Source organism: Phodopus roborovskii, unplaced genomic scaffold (genome assembly GCF_943737965.1).
Source record: "Phodopus roborovskii unplaced genomic scaffold, PHOROB, whole genome shotgun sequence".
NCBI lineage: Eukaryota > Metazoa > Chordata > Mammalia > Rodentia > Cricetidae > Phodopus > Phodopus roborovskii.
In genome coordinates this window covers 1,895,183-1,918,957 of record NW_026125577.1, presented here as the reverse complement: position 1 = coordinate 1,918,957, position 23,775 = coordinate 1,895,183, and the positions used below count along the sequence as shown (strand labels likewise).

Here is a 23,775-nt window from a genome sequence, read left to right as displayed (position 1 = left end):
GAGAAAGAGAAAGAGAGAGAGGCACACTTGCTTTAAAAGGGAAACTTGTGCATGAGTAACTGAGTCCCCTGGCAGCCAGGTAAAGCTTGAGCAGCCAGGTAAGTCATGATGTAGAGAAGACATGGCCATGAGCATCCTGCCCATCATCAAGGGGTGGGGTCAGCAGACTGCTGGTTCCCAACTTTCCCACCTCTTATTGTTATTAAAAAGGTGGGGGTTGGGCATGGCAGGTTAGGTTTAATGATTATGATATGGATTAATATATTTAATTGTTCAAAACACATGAGTTAAAAAGAATAATTTATATGACTCATGTGTTATTTCATGGCCTTTCTCCATTTGAGCACCCATTTAACAACACTAAAAATCATGGTTCTCATCTCAGTCAGGCTTGTTTGGACCTCTGAGGTTATGCCTCATAATTAATATGCACAATAATCCTTAAAACCTGAAGTGCAACTTTATTTCTTTTCTCCTCTAAAGTGAGGTCTTATTCCAGGAAGTAAAAGAAAGAGCAAACTGGGGTAAAGCCAGGCAGAAAGAACAGAGTACGGCAGCAGGTGCCTGTGGGTGACATGACAGGGAAGTCTTGACTGATGTTCTTGACTCTGATAGGTAGATGAGAAACCAGGTCCTCCTCAAAAGTTCTTAACATATTACATCTCTCCCAGAATCTAGAGGTCCATAAATTACTGAATTAAAAATTAATATTATTATAAAGTTGTCACATGCTGTAAACCATGTGGAAAATACATAGTCTAGGTAACAATTTCTGACTACTTAAAAGATATCTTGTATTGGCTAAGACACTTTTTAGGAGATATGCTTACTTGTCGAAGCTGTACTGGGCCATTCGAGCAATAAATGATGCCTCTCCCACCACTTGAGCCATTCTTCCAAGGGCTTCCCCTGCTGCACACCGTAAGATGGGGTTTGGGTTGTCAAGAGCTCCCATAACCAGTGTCAGAGCAGATTTACGAACTTCTTCAGGTCCTAAGGTACTCTTGTTTTCAGCTAAACCCTATATTGATTTAAAAAAGAATAATGGTATCAACTCATAATTCATGTTGAACAAAGAAACAGATATGCTGCAATCTTAGGAAATTCAGATGTCTTCACACATTACTATGCTAGATGGACTGTGTGTGTGACTTCAGAACATAGTAATTAATAATCAGTAGTCCCACTGGCCCTAGAAACACAATCCATGGCAGAATTTCTACCCAAGGGCTAATACTCAATATTCATTTGGACGTAAAGGACACTGTAAGGTTAAATTGAGCATTATTCAGCTCAATTATATGCCAGTACTGTAATAAGTATGAAACTGACTCATTTATGTAAAAGTTCAATAAAAAAACAATATGTGGCTCCAAGTTGTGGTCCTAGCTACTACTTCAGAGAATGAAGCAGAAGGATTGCAAGTTAAAGGTCTGCCTATCTTACACAGCAACCTCAAGATTTGCCTGGGCAACTAGCAAAACCCACACCTCAAAATAAAAATTTAAAAGTGGGCTGAAGATAGCTCAGTGATATGTGCCTAGCAAATATTAAGCCCTGGATTCAATTATCAGTACCATCAAAAAAATAACAAAACGAAGAACCTCCCAATATAAGTGTACATATTATGTATGTAAAGACAAGTGGGCAGTACTGAATGCTGACATAAGTTGGTTTTCTGTTCTAGCTGTACCTGCTGCTTTGGAATTCAATTGTCTCACCTGAGATGGAAAGTATTAAGTCATGGTGCCAGCAGAAAGTGTTAATTAGAGCAGAGGCATCAGCCATGCCTCTGTAGAAAAGTGCGATCTCCACTGCGATGTTGAACCCACTGTTCTTCCAACCTTTCACACTGCTTTTTAAATTCTCAGACAGCAATGCCAGTCTCCACTTAGGGCATAGATCAATGGCTACACAAGTAACCCCAATGCTATGTCTCTGACAAATGCTTGTTTTCCTCCCCAACACCACACTTGTAAAGCATGACTTAAGGGATCCTAATTTAGTCACCTGTAGTTTTTGCTATGCTAAATTTAAGTAATATATAAGTTATGTAAATAACTCACGAAAACATGGATACTATGATTCATGAGGTCTGCTGAGAATAAGCCAGTTAATCAGTTAACACAGAAAACACTCCTCACAGACAGTATTCTCTCATTTATGAAACACATGCTCTGATGATTCAGTTTGTCACAAGTGGAAATTAAGATTTATTTCATAAATCTTCATTAGAAAATCAGATCTCATTAAACAGTCATTCCAGAAAATTCCAAAAGAAAATTATCAGTGCTTGTAAAATTTGAGGTTCAAATTGAAATGAGAACTTTTCAATTACAGAAATAGAAAATATATTAATTATAATAAACTCCATAGTTTCTAGTACTTGTATTATGCTAACATGAAATCACCATTATCAAATGCATATACGTAGAACATAAGCACTATAATAATCTTGTTATGCCTGGCTTTTACAAACACAGTAACATCTTTAGAACATTTGTACTATTCTGGGAGTAACTACCTTCAGGGCACTAAGAACAGCCGTAAATATATTGAGCTGCACAGCCTGCTGGCGGACACCCTTGGCTTGCTTAACACATTCAGCAAAGTGATCCAACATTTGTAACCTAAGGATAAGATCATATTAGTGGTTTTTAATTTAAGTATGGCTCAAAAACAGAGATAAAAATATAAACTAATTATTTATCGGTTATGCCCCCAGACTGTGTCCATTTCATTCTCATAGCTGATTGAAAACCAACCTTTACCTTCTGTGTCAATATATACTCATGTAGTTAATTAACAAGAACAAGAAAGGAAATTTAATGTGAGAGAAAGAAGGAAGAGGTCAGGGTCCCACCACTCCCCCAGGGCATGCCCCCAGTGCACTAATGACCTCCCACCAGCCTGGTCACTGCCTAACAACATAACTCTGGGGATCCATCCTTTTCTACATTGCTTTCTAGACGTGTGGTGAGCAGCGTGGCTCCACAATCACTTCTACCATAATGTACTCCCTCACAACTGAAGCATAGCAATGGGGCCATTTGATCATGGAGCAGAATCTCTACAGCCTACAGCCAAAACTAACAGATTCCTTATATGTTAACTGTTTCAGTTACTCTAAAATGATTAAGGTAGGGCTCATAAGCCTCTCTCTTCTCATTTTGACAAGGTCTTCCTATGCTGCTCAGGTTAGCCTTGAACTCTTCCTCCTGCTGCTTCAGCCTCCTGAGGACCTGAGTGTCACAGGCATATGTCATTTCACCTGTTCTCCTCAAAGTATTCATATAGAACAGGTGAATAATCATTATTTCTGCAGATAATTTTGTATTAGAAAGAAAAGAATGGCATAATTTCAAATTGTTACATATTATATATCTATGTTGTGTGAATGTATATGGATGCTTATGTGCCAGGGGAGCATGTGGAAGTCACCGATCTGTGGGAGTCAACTCTCTCCAATAGTGACAGTCTAAGGATTGGACTCCGGTTGTCATGGCAGTAAGTACCTGCAGGGCCATCTCTTCAGCCCTTGTATATATTTTTTCTTTTCTTCTTTATTTTGACATAGGGTCTCTCTATATAGCATAGGCTAATGTTAAACTCCATGTGGTCTAGGTTCTGTTTTTTGTTGTTTTATCTTTAAAAATCTTACTCAGGGGTTGGAGAGATGGCTTAGCAGTTAAGAACACTTGTTCTTGCAGAGAACCCAGTTTCCAGCACCCGTACAGTGACTCAAACCATCTAAAACTCTGGTTCCAGGGGATCCAAAACCCTCTTCTGACCTATTCTGGCACTAGGGAGACACATGGTAGACATACAGACATGCAAGAAAAGCATACATACACATAAAATAAAATAAATAAACCTAAAAACATTTTAAATACTCTTACATGGAAGAAAATTGTACTCCATATCCTGTTCTATCAGAAGCTACTAAAAGACTTCAAGAAAGGTTTAGCTTTGGGCAATTTTGTAAATGAAACACACACACACACACACACACCACCACCACCACCACCACCACCACCACCACCACCACCACCACCACCACCACCATCACCACCACCACATCAACAACAACAACAACTAACTAAAAGTGAATTTCACAACTAGCTATGCAACTCTGGCAAAACCACAAAGTCTAGGGCTTAAATGTGCTTAGATTTAAAGCAAGGATGTTTTAATGTCATGTAACATTTATGTGGTAATCAATTGTACTTAAAGAAATCAAACTTAAATATGAAAAGCAAATAATTAAAAAGCAATTTATCAAATAATCTACATGTTCTCTTTTGGATATAAGCAATATCTTAAGGTGTATTTTGTAAAAGTTAAGAAATCTGAAAGGGTCTGACATTAATTAATTCAGGTTTCCCTTCTGGGAAATCACAAATATACAAACTTCTGCTAGAGTCATAGATGGTGGCTTTGAATGTAGAACACAGCAGGACCAAAGTTCTCTGCTACAAGAAAGTACAGCTATGCTGGGTTCCCATGTTCCAGGTTTGCACCATCTTGCTGACCCATCTAATAGAGTACACTTCCCACACATGTACTTGTTCAGTATCAGAACAATCAAGAAAACAGCTCTAATTAGAGACACAGTTTAATTTAGAAACTGTCAAACCACTGAGATGAAAACTTCGTTGGGTAAGATGTGGTCCATAAAACAGTGGGTACTAGATGCAAGTATAGAGAGCTAAATCTTAAGTTTCATGTTACAGGGAATTGGCAGTCAATTTATTTTATCATACACACACAAAATATGCCATTAAATTCATGACAGCACTGCTTAAGTAAAACCTATGTTATTGTGGACTTAGCTGGGATGGAAAAAAACCTATTCTTAAATATAACTTATATTTGACTAAATCACCCAGCTAACTTTACACTAACCTGTGTTTATAAGAAACATGTGGAAACACAACACCAAAAAGAGCCACGGAGGCATCAATCACCGAGACTCCCAGAGGGAGAGGACCGGGCACAGCTTCACCGGCAGGGATCCGTAAATAAATGGAAGAGGGATCGTGCTCCAGAGCCCCACTTCCAGATGCACTATTCGGCTGGAGCTGCAAAAGAAGAACATGAAGATCACTCACAACCTCCTTTAGGAAATTTACTCACTATGACCTGGATAGCAGTGGAGGAATAAAATGTGATCAGGCCTGACAGCTTTAAGCCATTAAAAGAATGTCATTATTAGAATCACCTTCTAGAGTCATGAGAAAAGTCATGCTCATTTTAAACACTTTCATATTGCCCACTTTAATATGCGAGCAAAACTGTATCCATTGTAACAAAATCCACAAAAATGACTCAAGCAGAATTTTTTTGCTGTTCTCATTTTTGTTTTGAAGACAGCTTTTCCCTATGTAACCCCACTGGTCTCGGACTCACTATGTAAAACCAGGTTGGTCATGGACTCACAAGAAACACGCCTGCTCTACCTCTCTGCCCCTCCAAATTTAACTGCTACTTTTCACCATTTTTCCACCTCTAAGATGCTGATACGTATCTAAAGAAGTGAAATGAGCGTCACTGTGGCCCAGGGTAGCTTCTTTTTAAATGACAACGTGTCATAGGGCCACCGTTTTAGATTATACTAGTAATTTCACTTCCTTGTATGTTTTACTACCTGGTCTTCGATTGACTTATGATCAGTTTCTTGAAGCCAGGAACCCAGAAGAACACTGTCATCATAATGGCAGAGAGACCGAAGGAGGGAGGTCGTTGTGTTGGCTGAGTTGTCAGTCAGAGTGAATTCTGCTACTAGTTCTCTGAGAAGTGCATTGAAGGATCCTAAGATACAGAATATCAGAGAAGATTAAAATAATAACTTCTCTTGGGACATCATCATCCCTGATTTCAAGCTCTACTATATGTCCTGAATGCCTGATTTCTCTGCACTAAGGCCTAGTCTCAATATGCCCTTAACACAATGGCCACTGGGGGAACTTTTGATTTTACCATCCTCAGTGATCTTGAAATTTTTTCCAGTGTGGGAACCAGTGAACAGAACCCCATATGTCCACGGTCTCTGAGTATTGCATTCCCCCCCCCCCAGGGTCTCCCAGTAACAGTCTTGTTGACTAGGGTCATGGCACCTCCAGATTCCTGCCTATCCGGGAACTAAGACCCTAAAAATGCCACCCTAACCTTGCTGCCCAAGACAATGGCCCCTTCCCCACCTTGCCTTCCCAACCCACATGTTCCATTCAGTGGTTCACATTCCTTTCCTATCTACCTCTTCCCTCTTCCTTTCTCTCCAGGACAAAGATGGAGTAAAAATTTCCTCCTCCTTACCCACTTTCCTCTTCCCCTTCTCCCTACTACTCCTCCCTATACTTGACCTAGCTACCCCAGCAGGAGCCACAGTCCTACCTACCCATTTAATTTCTCAGTCAGCTCCAGGTATTAGAAAGCAATTTTAAAAAGGGCTGGAGAGGAGTCCCCAAACTCCCATACAGGAATTGGTGAAAATGGCTTTGAAATGTTTCAATGTCCAAGAAGAGGTAGCCAACTCCTCTGGACAGACTAGGCTATAATAGAAGGCCATGCTCTGAGACCAAGCCTCAGCAGCTGCCCTGAGGCTACAAGAGGTACAAGAGAAGCCACCACTCAACCCAAGTCAACTCCACCAGGAGTGTCCTACAAATGCAGGCAGGATGGTCATTTGGAAAGATATTGCCTGGACCCCCAGCCTCCAACAAGGCCATGCCCTGTCTGCCATCAGCCTGGACACTGGAAAATGCCCCCATGCTGGCTAGTCCTGTGTGCCAAGTCACAGAGGTTGGCATTACGAATACCAGCAGCTGAGACTGTGCCAGCCTTCGAACTGGCAGAGGACTAATATGGCCCAGATTTGGTGACTCCTACTGCCCTCTTGAGCACAGGGTAACACTGCAGGTAGTGGGTAAATCCATTACTTTTCTCTTGGACATGGGAGCCCCCATTCTGTTTTGCCTTCTCACTTGGCTCCCACAATTCCCTCTCCAATTTCTGTCATTGGAATGGATGGGACCCTCCACCCCTTCCCATTTCAATAAAACCTGGAACTGCTTTAGCTGAAAAAGCTGTCACTTCTTTTCATCTATTTCTCTCAGATCTGATGGCATTTGATGACTGTAACTCATTAGTTAAGCTTCCTGCTAAAAGTACAGATAAGTATGCCTCTTTTACAGGTTTCATAGTCAGAGGTGAACAGGTTTCAGATGTAACTTCAAAGGTTCAGAGATTTAAATTCCTCTGATTGTCTTCTAAAAATGTTCATCAGGCATTGGTGGCACAGGCCTTTAATCCTGCACTTGGTAGGCAGAGTCAGGCTGATCGCTTCGAGACCAGCCTGGTCTACAGAGTGAATGCCAGGATAGGCTCCAAAGCCATTTAACTTAAAACTTAGCCTTTTACTATAACACCAAGATGTAAATCTGTTCCAGCTGTCTTACAGATATCTGCAATTTCCTGGGAAAAATTCTATTTCTGTATTAAGAAATCTGAACTGTTAGTGAAAAATAGTTTCCAAAGCCCATTTTGACCCTATCTATTTTCGAGCTATCTTGCAGGTTCACTCCTCCTGCCTAGGCCAAAGTCAACCTACAGAGGGTTCTTCAGATAACACCAGCACCTGCACATGCTCCTAGAACATTGATGCTGGTACTACCTCTACAGGCTCAAACGGGCACCTCTTCAGGATACTTAGTCTGGCTGGGCTTCCTCACCCTCTGGTAGTTCAAGATACCACAATAAAGGACCTATTTGCTCTTCTTTCTGACACATTCACCTTTATCAGTACAACTAGGGCCAATGATAACAATCTATTTTTTCTCCTAGCAACCTGCTTTCTCTGAGTCCTCAAGGAAAAGGTGCCTGAGGTCCACAGGATGGCAGCTAACAATACTTCTTCACTCACACCTCCTGCTGAGTGTGAACTCACCAACTCCTGATTCCCTCTACCCCAAATCATCCCTTGTCAGCAGGAAGAAGCCAGACATGAACCAGCATCCATACACCCAAAGAGTCTGAGATACTATGGTGGAGTTCCACCCAAGCCCCTTTTCCCCATCTCCCTTGAAACCCTGCTACATCTCAGAAAGCTCACCACATGATGGCCCTTCCCCCAGAGATACTCAAGACCACTCCCACAGTGTATTTAAACTGTCCCCCAGAGAATAGACTCCTGGTTTTTCTGGTCTCCCTTTCCCATCTCCTCTCTGGGGGGCTGGAAGACCATCTGGGAACATTATATCCATTAAATGTGGCCTTTTTCTAATTGGGTTTGATTTTTATGCCAATACCAAGCTGTTTTCATTACTATAACTCTATAGTAGAGCTTGAAGTCAGGGAAAGTAATGCCCCCAGATGATCCTTTATTGTACAGGGATTTTGGTTTTTTTTTTTTGGCTATCCTGGGTTTTTTGTTTTTCCATATGAAGTTGAGTATTATTCTTTCAAGGTCTGTGAAGAATTGTGCTGCATAAAAGCAGACAGGTGGGCCAATGGAACTGAATCGAAGACCCTGATAAGAACCCACACATCTATGAACACCTAATTGTTGACAAAGAAGCTAAAAATATAAAATGAAAAAAAGAAAATATATTCAACAAATGGTGCTGGCATAACTGTCTGTCAACATGTAGAAGAATACAAATAGATCCATATCTATCACCATGCACAAAATTCAAGTCCAAATGGATCAAAGACCCCAATAAATCCATCCACACTGAACCTCATAGAGAAAGTGGGAAATACATTTGAATGCACAGGCACAGGAGACCACTTCCTAAATAGAACACCACCAGTAGCACAGACACTGAGAACAACAAAACAATTTTTTTTTTTTTTTTTTTTTTTTTTTTTTTTGGTTTTTGAGACAGGGTTTCTCTGTATTGCTTTGGAGCCTGTCATGAACCTAGCTCAATAGATCAGGCTGGGCTTGAACTCACAGAGATTCACCTGCCTCTGCCTCCCAAGTGCTGGGATTAAAGGTGTGTGCCACCAGCGCCCGGCGAGAGCAACAATAAATGGGACCTCCTGAAATTGAGAAGCTTCTGTTAAGCAAAGAACATGGCCAACAAGACAAAATAGCTCCCTACAGACTGGGAAAAGATCTTCACCAACCCCACATATAACAGAGAGCTAATCTCCAAAATATACAAAGAACTCCAGAAACTAAAAATCAAACTACCAAATAATCTAATTAAAAAATGTGGTACAGAGCTAAATAGAGAATTCTCAACAGAACAATCTCAAATGGCAAAAAGACACTTAAGGAAATGCTCACAATCCTTTGTCATCAGGGAAATGCAAATCAAAGTCACCCTCAGATTCCATTGAGGGTGGAATCTGACCAGTATTACTAAAATCAAAAACACCAATGACAGCTTATGCTGGAGAGGATGTAGAGAAAGGGGAACACTCATTGCTGGTGAGAGTGCAAACTTCTACAACTGCTGTGGAAATCAGTATGGTGATTTCTCAGAAAATTAGGGATTCTCCTAGCTCAAGACCCTACAATACCACTGTTGGGATATACTCAAAGGAGGCATATTCATACCACAAGGACATTTGCTCAACTTATGTTCATAGAAACATTATTTGTAATAGCTAGATCTTGGAAACAGCATAGATGCTCTTCAACTAAAGAATGGTGAATAAAGAAAATGTAGAGTTACACAATGGAGTACTACTCAGCACTAAGAAACAATGACATCCTAAAATTCATAAGCAAATGAACAGAACTAGAAAAAAAAAACATGCTAAGTGAGGTAACCCAAAACCAGAAATACAAATATAGTATGTATTCAATCATAAGTGGATACCAGACATAAAGCAAAAGATACCCAGCCTACAATCCATAACCCCAGAGAAGCTTGAACCCACTTCCAGAAACAGATGGAAGCAGATGTACAAATCCACAACTAACCAATGGGCCAAGCTCCTGGAGTAAAATCCAAGTGAGGAAGGAGCGATACTATGAACAAAGGAGTCAAGACCATGATGGAGAAACCCACAGAAACAGATGGCCTGAGCTAGTGAGAGATCACTGACTCAGGTCTGACAAATGAGGAACATGCATAAGACCAAACTAGACCCCCTTAATATAGGTGACAATGGTGTGACTGGGACAGTATATGAGGCCACTGGCAGTGGGTCCAGGATCTAAGACTAATGCACAAACTGACTTAGTAGAGTCCATTCTATATGGAGAGATACCTTGCCCAGCCTAGGCACGGGGGTGTAGGAGTGGAGAGGTGCCTTGGTCATGCCTCAACAAGATGATGGGACAGACTTAGTAAACTTCCTAGGGTATTTCTTACCCTCTCTGAGGAGCAGATGGGAGGTGGGGATAGGGAGTGGGAGAGGAGGAGGAAGGGAGAACTGGGATTGGAATGTAAAAGATAATTTAATTTTAAAAATTAAAAAAAAGGAATAAAGACTTTAACCACTTAAAAAATTAATAACTTCATGTCCACAAAGAACAACACTGTGTTTAACAGGAATAAAGTTAGTTTCCATCCCTATGTAAACCAGCCATAAAATTTTTTATTCCTTTCTTCTCTCCCTCTTTTCTTTCTAGCTTCTCTCTTCCCTCTCCTTCTCATTCCCATCAAGAAAAGGTCTAACTATAGCTGTCCAGGCAGGCCTTGGCATCCTGATATAAAGAGATCCTCTACTTCAGACACACAAGCAACTAAGACTACAGTTACATACCACAATCTAATTCTCACTCTAAAATTTATATCAAATATTTTAATACTGATTTCCCCCCAACAGCTCTGAAGAGCCTGAGGCTTCATGGCTGTTAGGCTAGACCCCTGCCCAGTTATTTACTTTTAAATAATTTTAAGGACAGTGTATCACCAGAGCTAACCTGAAACTCACACCGTGACCAAACAGGTCTTAAACTTATTATGACCCTAGTGTCTCAGCCTCTTAAGTAGCTAAAATTACAGGCCTACACCACTAGGCCAAACATATACAAGTTTTAATGTACAATAAAGATATTCTCCTTTTTATTATGACATAATGCAATTTAAGTCCAAACTAAGTACAAATAGTGAATAGAATGACACTATTTATTAATTGTCCAATACATGCAAACACTGAACAGCACCCAGCAAAGTTCATGAGCTTAGTTGTATTAAGAGAGAAATTAGTGGTTTGATAGTATTAGTTTATATATTTCATTTCTGCCAAGTAAACTATTATACTCCCTTCAAAGACACCTAAACCACTAGTTGTGTTACAATGAGTATGGAGTAACTGGGGATGGTAATTTAAATATAGACTCTGTGAGTAAATCATCTGGGACTGAAGGAAAACTGCCACTTACCAGGTAACATGCAGGCAAATGTTCTCTTTTTCCTAAGATTCTTGATCTACAGAATAGGTGTTTGACCTTGTAAGTTGGGCCAGCATCACAGCAACATAATAGTATACATAAGGAGCTTGGGATGGTAGACAGACTATGATAAAACTCAACCAGTGACCTACTACCCTGCAAAACCTTCCCAAGTTTCAGCTCAGCCTTTGTCCTCTTCCGCCAGCTATTGGCCAGAGGTGAGACTGAACATATCCGGGCTGCCTCTCCCCTACAACCTCTCCCCCATCACCAAACTCCCTGGGTTAGCCCCTGATCCTGCTGCTCAGGTGTCCTGTCCCAATTGAGAGCATCCTTGGAGCTCTGATACACCTCCACCCATTCCCACTGCCAGCCTGCCCCCCCCACCATGTGCCCTACCCTCCCACAGTCCTGCCGCTCTGGTTAAGCACTGGGACAGAGGGTGGAGCCAACAGTCCACCCTACTTCTGAGACTTCTCCTAGCAACTCTGAACAAAGGAGACCTGACTATGCACAGGGGACCACCTGTAATTTCCACCTGCTTGGTCTCTGACCCCCACCTCCAGTCCTCTGCTGGAGTCTCGGCACCTCCCAGAGATCCGCCTATCTCTGCGGGTCCACTCTGCCAGCAAGAACTTTGCCCCCCAAAGCAGGGGCTCTGCTAAAGAAAGAGGCCTCAGCTGGAGATTGCCAGTTTCCAGTGAGATCCAACTATCCTGAAAAACCTTCCCAAGTGTCACTCAGCCTTTGTCTTCTTCTGCCAGCTATTAGCTAGAGCCATTGGCTCGTGGCATCTTCTACTGGATCCTCAGCCCTGACCCCATCCTTGGGTCCCTGTCTGTGGAGAGACTTCCTATAGAGCTTGGACCACATAGAGTTACAGATATTGAATCTCTGACCCACATAAGCCCACCAGGGAAGTACTATAGGGAGAAGGGGAGACCCCACCAACACCTACTGGAAGAAGCTATGGGAAGAAGGCAATACAAGAAAACACCTAACAACAGAAAGACAAGCATGACACCACCACAATCTAGGGAATCTACACCAACTAGAATTGAACACAACAACAAAGCAGAAGAAGCAGAAGGGAACGACTTAAAAATTACCATCATAAAAATGATAGAGGCCGTCAAAGAAGATGTGAGAAAATCCCTTAAAGAAATGAAGGAAAAAACAAACAAAAAAGTGGAAGAAATGAACAAATTCCTTAAGGAAAGTACAGAAATCCAAGAAGAAACAATTAAGCAGGTTCAAGACTTGAAAACTGAAATAGAGAAAATAAAGGCAACACAAACTGAAGGAATGCTAGAAATTGAAAAGCTGGGCAAAAAATCAGCAACTACGGACACAAGCATAACCAACAGAATTCAAGAGATGGAAGAGAGAATCTCAGGTGCAGAAGATGAACTAGAAGAAATAGATTCATCGACCAAAGAAAATCATAAATCCAACAAATCCTTAACACAAAACATCCAGGAAGTGTGGGACACCATGAAAAGGCCAAACCTAAGAATAATAGGCATAGAGGAAGGTGAGGAAGCCCAGCTCAAAGGTGCCAAAAACATATTCAACAAAATCATCGAGGAAAACTTTCCAAATCTGAAGAAGGACATGCCCATGAAAGTACAAGAAGCACACCGAACCCCAAATAGGCAGGACCAAAAAAAAAAAAAAAAAAAAAAAAAAAAAAAGACCCCTTGACATATAATAATCAAAACACCTAGCATACAGAATAAAGAAAGAATATTAAGAACAGCGAAGGAAAAAGGACAGGTAACATATAAAGGCAGACCTATCAAAATTACACCTGACTTCTCCATGGAAACCCTCAAGGCCAGAAGGTCCTGGATAGATGTTCTACAAGTATTAAGAGAACACAGATCCCAGCCTAGGCTACTATATCCAGCAAAACTCTCAATCACTATAGATGGAGAGAACAAGATACTTAATGACAAAACCAGATTTTCCCAATACGTATCTACAAATCCAGCCCTACAGAAAGTATTGGAAGGAAAACTCCAACCCAAGGAAGGCAACAGATAATCCAACTACACCAGAAACCAAGGATAAAGCAGAACTAATATATTCACAATACCACTGCCAACAACAAACCTTAATCAAACAAGCATCAACAATCAATGGTCCTTACTCACCCTCAACAATAATGATCTTAACTCACCTATAAAAAGACACAGGCAAACAGAATGGATACAAAAACAGAATCCATCCTGTTGTTGCATACAAGAAACACATCTAAGCTTCAAAGATAGACATTACCTCAGGATAAAGGGTTGGGAAAAGATTTTCCAATCAAATGAAAATAAGAAGCAAGCAGGCATAGCTATCCTAATATCTAACAAGTTAGACTTCAAACCAAAATTAGTCAAAAGAGGTGAAGACGGTCATTTCATATTCATCGCAGGAGAAATCCATCACCACAAAGTCTCAGTTCTGAACATCTATGCCCCTAATACAAAGTCACCCACATTCGTAAAAGAAACACTCCTAAAACTCAAAGCTCATATAAAACCTCACACACTTATAGTGGGAGACTTCAATACACCACTCTCAACACTAGACAAGACCACAAATCAGAAACTCAACAAAGAAACAAAAGAACTAACAGAAGTTATGTCTCAACTGGGGTTAACAGATATCTATAGAACATTCCATCCAAAGACAAAAGAATATAACTTCTTCTCTGCTCCACATGGAACCTTCTCTAAAATCGACCACATACTAGGTGACATAACAAACCTCAACAGATATAAGAGAATAGGAATAGTCCCCTGTATCTTATCAGACCACCATGCTTTAAAATTGGAATTCAACAACAACACAAATAGCAGAAAACCTGCAAACTCATGGAAACTGAACAATGTGCAATTGCACCACTCCTGGGTCAAGGAAGAAATAAAGAAAGAAATTAAGGACTTTCTAATATTCAACGAGAATGAGGATACAACATACCCGAACTTATGGGACACCTTGAAAGCAGTGCTACCAGGGAAGTTCATTGCACTAAGTGCCCATATGAAGAAAACAGAGGATAGTCACATAAGAGAATTAACAGCCCAACTGAAAGCCTTAGAACAGAGAGAAGCGAATTAACCCAGCAGGAGTAGACTCCTGGAAATAATCAACTTAAGGGCTGAAATCAACAAAATAGAAACCAGGAAAACAATACAAAAAAAAAAAAAAAAAAAAAAAAAAAATCAATGCAACGAAGAGTTGGTTTTTTGAGAAAATCAACAAGCTAGACAAACCTTTGTCCAAATTAACGAAAAAGCAGACAGAGGGCATGCAAATTAACAAAATCAGAAACGAAAAGGGGAACATAACAACAGACACAGAGGAAATCCAGAAAATTTTCAGGTCATACTTTGAAAATCTGTATTCCACAAAAACTGAAAATTCAAAGGAAATGGACAACTTTCTGGATAACTATCACTTACCAAAATTAAATCAAGAACAGACAAACAACTTAAGTAGACCTATAACCCCCAATGAAATAGAAGCAGTCATCGAAAGCCTTCCAACCAAAAAAAGTCCAGGGCCAGATGGATTCAGTGCAGAATTCTACAAGACATTCAAGGAAGAACTAAAACACAACTCCTCAAACTGTTCCACAAAATAGACACAGAAGGTTCATTGCCAAACTCTTTATAAGGCCACAAAACTTTGGTACCCAAACCTCACAAAGACACAACTAAGAAAGAAAACTACAGACCAATATCCCTGATGAACATCGATGCAAAAATACTCAATAAAATACTGGCAAATCGAATTCAAGAATACATCAGAGAAATCATCCACCATGACCAAGTAGGCTTCATCCCTGGAATGCAGGGATGGTTTAACATACAAAAATCTATCAACGTGATCCACCATATAAACAAACTGAAAAAGAAAAACCATATGATTACCTCCCTAGATGCTGAAAAAGCCTTCGACAAAATTCAACACCCTTTCATGATAAAGGTCTTGGAGAGATCAGGGATAACAGGAACATACCTAAACATAATAAGAGCAATATACAGCAAACCAATTGCCAACATCAAACTGAATGGAGAGAAACTTAAGCCAATTCCTCTAAAATCAGGAACAAGACAAGGCTGCCCTCTCTCTCCATATCTCTTCAATATCGTAGTAGAAGGTCTAGCTAATGTTATAAGACAACAAAAGGAGATCAAGGGGATCCAAATTGGAAAGGAAGAAGTCAAACTGTCTCTATTTGCAGATGATATGATAGTTTACATAAGCGACCCAATAAACACTACCAGGGAACTCCTACAGCTGATAAACACCTTCAGCAAACTAGCAGGATACAAGATAAACTCAAAAAAATCAGTAGCCCTACTTTTTTCAGACGACAAAGAGACAGAGAAAGAAATCAGAGAAACATCACCCTTTACAATAGCCACAAGCAACATAAAGTATCTTGGTGTAACGCTTACCAAACAAGTAAAAGACCTATATAATAAGAACTTTGTGACTCTAAAGAAAGAAATTAAAGAAGATACCAGAAAATGGAAAGATCTCCCATGCTCTTGGATAGGTAGGATAAACATAGTAAAAATGGCAATCTTGCCAAAAGCAATCTACAGATTCCATGCAATCCCCATTAAAATCCCACCACAATTCTTCACCGACCTTGAAAGGATAATAATCAACTTTATATGGAAAAACAAAAGACCCAGGTTAGTCAAAACAACCCTATACAATAAAAGAACTTCAGGAGGCATCACCATTCCTGACTTCAAGCTCTACTACAGAACTATAGTTCTGAAAACAGCCTGGTATTGGCATAAAAATAGACAGGTAGACTAATGGAATCGAATTGAAAATCCTGACATTATCCCACACACCTATGAACACCTGATTTTCGACAAAACAGCTAAAATTATACAATGGGGCGAGGACAGAATCTTCAACAAATGGTGCTGGCACAATTGGATGATGGTATGTAGAAGACTGCAGATAGACCCATGTCTGTCGCCATGCACAAAACTCAAGTCCAACTGGATCAAAGACCTCAACATCTATCCAGCCACATTGAACCTCTTAGAAGAGAAAGTAGTTGGTACCCTTGAACAAATTGGTATAAGAGACTGCTTCCTGAACATAACCCCAGGGGCACAGACACTGAGAGAAACAATTAATAAATGGGACCTCTTCAAACTTAGAAGCTTCTGTAAGGCAAAGGACACAGTGGACAAGACCAAACGGCAGCCCACAGACTGGGAAAAGATTTTCACCAAGCCTATATCCGACAAAGGGCTGATCTCCAAAATATACAAAGAATTCAAGAAACTAGTCAACACAACACCAAATAACCCTATTAAAAAATGGGGTACAAAACTGAAGAAAGAATTCTCAATAGAAGAAATCAAAAAGGCTGAAAGACCCTTAAGAAAATGCTCCACATCTCTAGCTATCAGGGAAATGCAAATCAAAACAACTTTGAGATACCATCTTACTCCTGCCAGAATGGCTAAAATTAGAAAACAACAATGATGACTCTTGTTGGAGAGGATGTGGAGAAAGGGGAACTCTCCTCCACTGTTGACGGGATTGCAAACTCATACAGCCATTTTGGAGATCAGTATGGCGGTTCCTCAGGAAAATGGGAATTAGTTTACCACAGGACCCGACAATCCCCCTCTTAGGCACATACCCAAAGGATTCACATCCATGCAACAAAGATATCGGTTCAACTACATTCATAGCAGCACTATTTGTAATAGCAAGAACCAGGAAGCAACCTAGATGCCCCTCAATTGAAGAATGGTTAATGAAGATGTGGCACATTTACACAATGGAATACTACTCTGCAGAAAAAAATAATGGTATCTTGAAATTCGCAAGAAAGTGGATGGCACTTGAAGAAACCATCCTGAATGAGGTAACCCAGTCACAAAAAGAGGAACACAGTATGTACTCACTCGTATATGGATTTTAGACCTAGATCAAAGGATCACCAGCCTATAATTCACACCACCAGAGGAACTAGGATATAAGGTGTATTCTAAGAGATTCATATAAAGTCCCTCACATAACTGGGAAGGGACAAGTTCCCCAGAGCTGAGGGGAAGTGGGGCGGGGTGGGGCAGCGAATGGAGAGAGTAGGAGAAAACAAGGGGGAGGAAAGGAAAACATGTGCAACCAGGAAGATTGATCCTAGTTAGGAATAGAAGACAGGAAAGAGAGAGAGAGAGGGAGAGGGAGAGAGAGAGAACATAAAAGAAGGAGCCAATATTGGTTTGAAGATAAAATTGAACACAAAGAAAGGTCTAGAGAACTACAAGACTGCTGCCAACTAACAATTTGAGCTTCTGTGGAAAGGCTACTATAAATGCCCTTCCTGGAGAGTGAGATCAACAACTAACTTATCCATGGAGCCCTCAACTAATGCCTGTTGGAAACAGGAGCAAACACCCATATATAAACACTGAGTCGAACTAGAACTCAGATGCAGAGGGAGAGGACAAGACCAGGCGGCACAAACACATAGAGACAGCTTACCTGAACAAGGAGGAGCTAACGGGCCCCCCAGACTGATAGCTGGGAAGCCAGCATGGGACTAACTCAGGCCCCCCTGAATATGGGTCTCAGCCAGAAGGACTGAGCAATCTAAGGGACCTTAGACAATGGAGCCAGTTTGTATCCCTGGTGCACAAAAGGACCTTGCAAACACATCCCCCATGGAAGGATAACTGCCTTAACCTAGAGACAGGAGAGAAGCCCTAGTCCCTACTTCACATGACCTGTCAGATCTACATGACCCCAACTGGATAGCATTCCCCTACATATGGAATTGGGATGAGGGGAGGGGAGGATGGTTAGAGTGCATGTGAGAGGGCAGAGAAGGTAAAAGGGAGGGATGGAGGGAGGAGGGAAGGAGTGAGGGAGGGAGGGATGGAGGGAGGAAGGAAGGGAGAGAGGGAGGGGGAACAGGGATCGACAAGTAAAATAATAAATTAAATTAAAAAAATGCTTTGACTCCAAACTTTAAGTTCAAGGACAAGTTACTGGGGAAAAGGATTTCTATTTTTGTTTCCACAGAAAATGAAAAGCTGTGGATTCCTTCCAGACTAATGTGGTTTGATCACACCAGAACACTTGAAACAGAGTACCAGGTGATCCTACATGCAAAACAGCTGGACAAAGCAGCCTTACAGACTACAGCCAGGATTTCTGCATCTTCTTAGAATCCCCCATGACAGCACCCCTTACCAGCAGGAAGTAGTTTGGAAAGAACGACGCCCAAATTCCCAAATATTGTCTATAAATGTTTGTTTTCATTTAAATGAACTTGGTTATGTAAAATAAAAATAAATAAATAAATAAAGGTTACAGATGCTTTGCTAAAAAAACAAAAAACTCAACCAGTGAATACCTTTATGTGAAGTAAAGCAAAATGGTGGCCTTCCTTTGCAAAGCAAGTTTGAGGGGGAGTCCTGGTTAGAACTCTTAATACTATAAAAAACCTGAGAGTTATACTGAAGAATTTTTATCAGATACTACACATTTTATTTACCTTCATAAGTTTTTGGAGGTAATAAAGCCAAGATATCATAAAGTCTTAATCGGACCATTGCAGCACTAGCTTTCAGATGGGCTCCATGGGCCTTAATTACAGACGGAATGCTACAATATGGAAAGTGAAATTGGGGTAAGGTAGTTGTTCGAACAAGCATTACTTATAAACAATTAAGATCATTTAGCAATGCACTGAAATACTTCCAAAGTACACTGATAAGGCTAATCTATTTTCAGTTTGTTTTGTGACCAATAATAATAAAACTAACAGAAACACTTCAGAATATGTTGAATTTTAAACCACATCATTCATACAACTTTTAAATTCACTTTACAAAATAAAGTTTAGATGCTTTCTATATAAACTGAGAAGTACAAAATTGCTAATTACATTTTTATTGATTAATATATAAAATAAGTTGTCTGTGAGAATCAGACCTTGAATCATTCAGTACACACTTCATGCTGGGTGGGCACAATGGCCCACCTGAAATGCCAGCACTTAGAAGGCAGAGGACCCTCAGAGCAAGCTTGTGAGCAAGACTAACAGCATTGGTGAGCCCTGGGTTCAAGAGAGAATCCTGGCCTCAATGTATAAGGTGAAGAGTGACTGAGGAAGACATTCTATATTAACCACTGGCCTCCATACATATGTACATGTGAACATGCATACATACATGCACACACCACAAATACATGCAAGATGTCAACCTCATCCAAATTGTTTACTTACTGTGACATCATGGTCATGGCACATTCAATAGGAGTCATTAATTTCCTAATTGCATCCTCAGTTAAGAGCTCCGGACAATGTGCAACAAAACTCCTCATGGCTAGAGAAAAAATTTTTAAAGACTGAGAGAAATCTTCATGAGCCTAAAAAAAACTTTAAGCATTACAGTAATGGTAAAAACATCTACTGTTCTCTGGCTGGGCAGTGGTGGCCCACACCTTTAATCCCAGCATTTGAGAGGCAGAGACAGGTGAATCTCTGTGAGTTCAAGGCCAGCCTGGTCCTACACAGAAAATCCCTGTCTCAAAAATTAAAAACAAAACAGAACAAGACATCTACAGTTCTCAATTACTATAAAATAGAAGGTTGAGAAGCCATATCAAACCAAAAGAAAAGGCAAGAACAACTCCATATAAAAAACTATCAGAAGAATGGAAACTAGAAATGAAGGGAGGAAACTATGTTAGGGAGATTTTGAGTTGGGATTCAGATGACTACAAAGAAAGAAGGTTAAAGGCTGGACAGGAGTAAACAGATGGCCCACAGAGAAAGAATTTCTTTCCTTATCCTTTAGCAAAATACTATGCCCAAGCATGCCTCAAATATGTAGAAGCACACTGGCACTCCCACCTGGCCACCTAACCCTGACGTGTCTCTCTCCGGCTGTTCCAGAAGAAACTAAGTAGGAGAGAGAGGCCCATTGCAATTCTATTCCTAAATGAATAGCACTTGAGCTTTTCCTGGAACTTGCTGACACTCAGAAAAACTCACTGTATTACCTTTTTTTGGAATGCTAATGTTTGAACAAGCAGAAATATCTGTATACTGGAAAATGATACCAAAAGAAGTGTTTTTATAATGCAAGATAGGCAGATTCAGTCAGCAGATGAGTTTCTGTTTCTCTGCTGGACATTTGATGTAGGATGTGGTGCTTCCAACACCAATAGATGTGACTACAATTACTGAAAATAAAGGAGCATGGGTCCCAGCTCCTGACCTGACACTGTCACTACACCTCCCAGGTCTTGGCTCCATTTTTACTGCACAATAGCAACAGTTAGATACTGTTGTGAGGATGGTTTGCTATTAGGAGCAAACTGAAGTTCTTTATAAAGTCTCTGTAATCTAAGCATTCACATATACAACAAAAGATATTAAAATAAAAATTTAAATGTGATTTCCATCACTTACAAGTACTTTAGTGACAAAAACATCACTAAATAGTAATCTAAGAATATTCTGAAAGTATGATTTTTCAGTTCTTACCACATAAAGCTCCAGCACGGCCTTCCAGCGTCACCTGCCAAGTAAAAGAGTCTCCCCGGGCCTTCTCTGCCTCCAGTTCCTTTAAGGAACGGGGGAACACATTTCGCCACAACAGCAACATCTTGGGTAGATGGTATCGAACAACAGATGGTCCTAAGGAAGAAAACGAAGACACAAAACTGCAATTATAACATAGACAAAAACAGAAGTCAAAGAAAGTGAGTTCCACTGGGTGTGATGATGCAGGCCTATAGCCAGAACACATGGAATGTAGAGGCTGGAGAATCCACAGACAAGTCAAGCATCAGCTACCAGGGCTACCATGAAATCCTATTTCAACAAAAACACTAAAACAAAAACAAAAACCAAACAAACAAAACAGAACAAAAGCAGAGACTTTCCCAATACCTCTATCATTTCACTTTATTTTTTTATGTTTAAAATTAACTTTCAGAAGGCTTTTATGCAGTGCATAAAATAAATAAGTACCAAGACACAATAAAAGTTACTTTAAAAGTATTTTAGTATCCATGTATACAAGATGATATTACAATTTTCCTTGAATACATTCAGAATAATGTGCTCCATATTATCCATAATAATATTTGCTGAGAAATTTCCCACAAACACATGTGAATATGAACACATACACCTACTCTCACACATACATGTACATGCTCCTCCACTTGTGGGCAGTGTGAGATTAGCTACATGGAGAAACATGATATTTCCATTTCTAAGAAATCCATTTAAATGTACCATTAACATACTTAACATAAACTTCTGGAAAAGGGTTACCACTTTATTTTCTTTAGAAAACAGGTCAATATAATGCCCAATGGACAGACTTTAAAACAGTGGACAACTTCTTAGCATATACACATACACACACACACACACTTTGTGGAAGCAAGTGAACTAAGAAGTTACTCTAGTCATCACTGTATTATGTAATTCTGTTCTATGCACATGGCTAAACTTTGTACCTAAGATTTATCACAGCGCTCAGGAAAACAAGCACATAAGTACTCCCCCAAGCAGCACCACCACAATCACAGAAATGGGACTTCTCCACTATTAAAACCATGACTCCACTCAGGCAGTCCACTTTTTCCTTCATAGTCTGTTTCCTTCAACAACTCTAAGCTCTTTAAATAGACAATGACTATTCTTTTGGGAAAGGTGATACTTTAGAAAAGTTTAAATAAAGAAGGAATTACTAAAAAGAGATATTTACTCCTGAATAATAGATAATACGCCTTTATTATTTTTAACCTCAGCTACAGAGTCAGCCAAGATGCTTATACCTAAAGTCATGAGTGCTCCAAGTAGAAGCCAGCCAGCTTGGGTGCGCTGTAGAGACAGCCTGCTGTTTTGGGCAGCAGTCCGTAACAGGTCCTCAGCAATACTGACTACCATCTGCAAGAGAAGTCGATGAATAAGCAATAACAAAACAGACAGCTTGTATATGCTACTAAAAATGGGCTGTCCCTTCCAGCTCTTGCTAGCATAGTTCCAAAGCAGCCTGATAGAAAGCTACTCTGTTCCAACATGGTTAGCTCCTGGGAACCTTAACTGTGCTGGGTGAAGTAATCTCTGGAGCCAGACTGCCTGGTTCCATCCTGACCCCACTACTGACTGGCTTCCTAAGGTGAACAACATCTTTGCCTTAGTTCCCACCTTGGTAAAACAGAAATGTCACTTTTGCCAGGATTGAATATTCTAATTCAAGACTAGAAATGGGGCAAACCTAGGTAACCACTTAATAAATTATATTATTTGTTGGTACTATATTATATTGTTGGTACTATATTGAACAACTTGTTGAACTGCTGTGATGTACCTGCCTTTAAGCTAATCTTACAGAGCATAGAGACTAGATATCTCAGATTCAGGGAGAATGGAGCATATGATTAAACAATAAAATAGTATAGTATTGAGTAGTAATGGTCAGCACAGGAAAAGATAACATAGACCAAGTGGTTTGGTAAGAATTCAGAAAGAAGGTTGAACCTGGGCCTATCAAAAAATAGGCCGAAGTTTTATAGAGCAAGTAAGAAATTTTACCATAAGAAAGGCCTGAAAGCTAAAAGGGTGAGGGAAAGACCAGGAGGCTTAATCTGAACAGAACAGAGGGAATTCAGAATGAAGAGGCAGACCACAGATTATGAGCCCCAATTTTCTGTCAATCAGACAGAACATCGTATTCTATTCTGAGTATCAGGTGTCCCCTGAGGACCACCAAACAAAGTGAAATGTAAGGAACACAGGAAACAGGACAGTACAAGGAGGGAAAAACAATGAGAAAACAATCCAAAGATGACAAAGTCTCAAATCCTCAAGCAGTAGTTGGAGAGCAGCCTAATGTGCCAGAGAAAAGGAGAACTTAAAACTTAAAACCAAAGACTGTACCTGCCCAAGTTAAGCTGCAAATGATTTTTACACACACTTAAGATTACTAGCAAATAGGACAGTATTATGTACTATGTTATGTATATAATATCAAGTAAGATAGTATTATATACTATGTATATATACAGTATATGATAGTATAAACCATGTATATATCAGTATACTACATAGAATATGTACTATAGTGTATGTACTATGATTTATAGTATACACATACATATATAGCATGTATGATAGTAGTTAATGCTATATATATATATATATATATATATATACACACACACACATATATATAACATAGAAAACATAGTACAGAGTATGTACTATGATAGAAATATACACTAGAAAGAATGGTAATAGCTTATTAAAATTTAATTTCTAATTATTGTCAAATACTAAATATGGCAATAGATTATTCTCTGCCACTTTCAGACACATCAATATAATATGTGTATTTTTGAAAACT

The 23,775-nt window shown here is 39.9% G+C and overlaps 1 protein-coding gene across 1 annotated transcript in view; it reads right to left on the bottom strand.

Annotated features, from left to right (window-relative positions):
• Positions 1-23,775, bottom strand: part of Heatr5b (HEAT repeat containing 5B) — an 87,182-nt gene that overhangs the window by 45,221 nt on the left and 18,186 nt on the right. Inside the window, exons 11-18 of the mRNA XM_051177895.1 lie at positions 22,205-22,316; positions 20,898-21,050; positions 19,632-19,731; positions 18,897-19,006; positions 5,648-5,811; positions 4,906-5,081; positions 2,525-2,630; positions 831-1,021 (exon numbers count right to left, since the gene is read on the bottom strand). Coding sequence (XP_051033852.1) covers positions 831-1,021; positions 2,525-2,630; positions 4,906-5,081; positions 5,648-5,811; positions 18,897-19,006; positions 19,632-19,731; positions 20,898-21,050; positions 22,205-22,316 — 1,112 coding nt within the window. The remainder of the gene's footprint in view (positions 1-830; positions 1,022-2,524; positions 2,631-4,905; positions 5,082-5,647; positions 5,812-18,896; positions 19,007-19,631; positions 19,732-20,897; positions 21,051-22,204; positions 22,317-23,775) is intronic.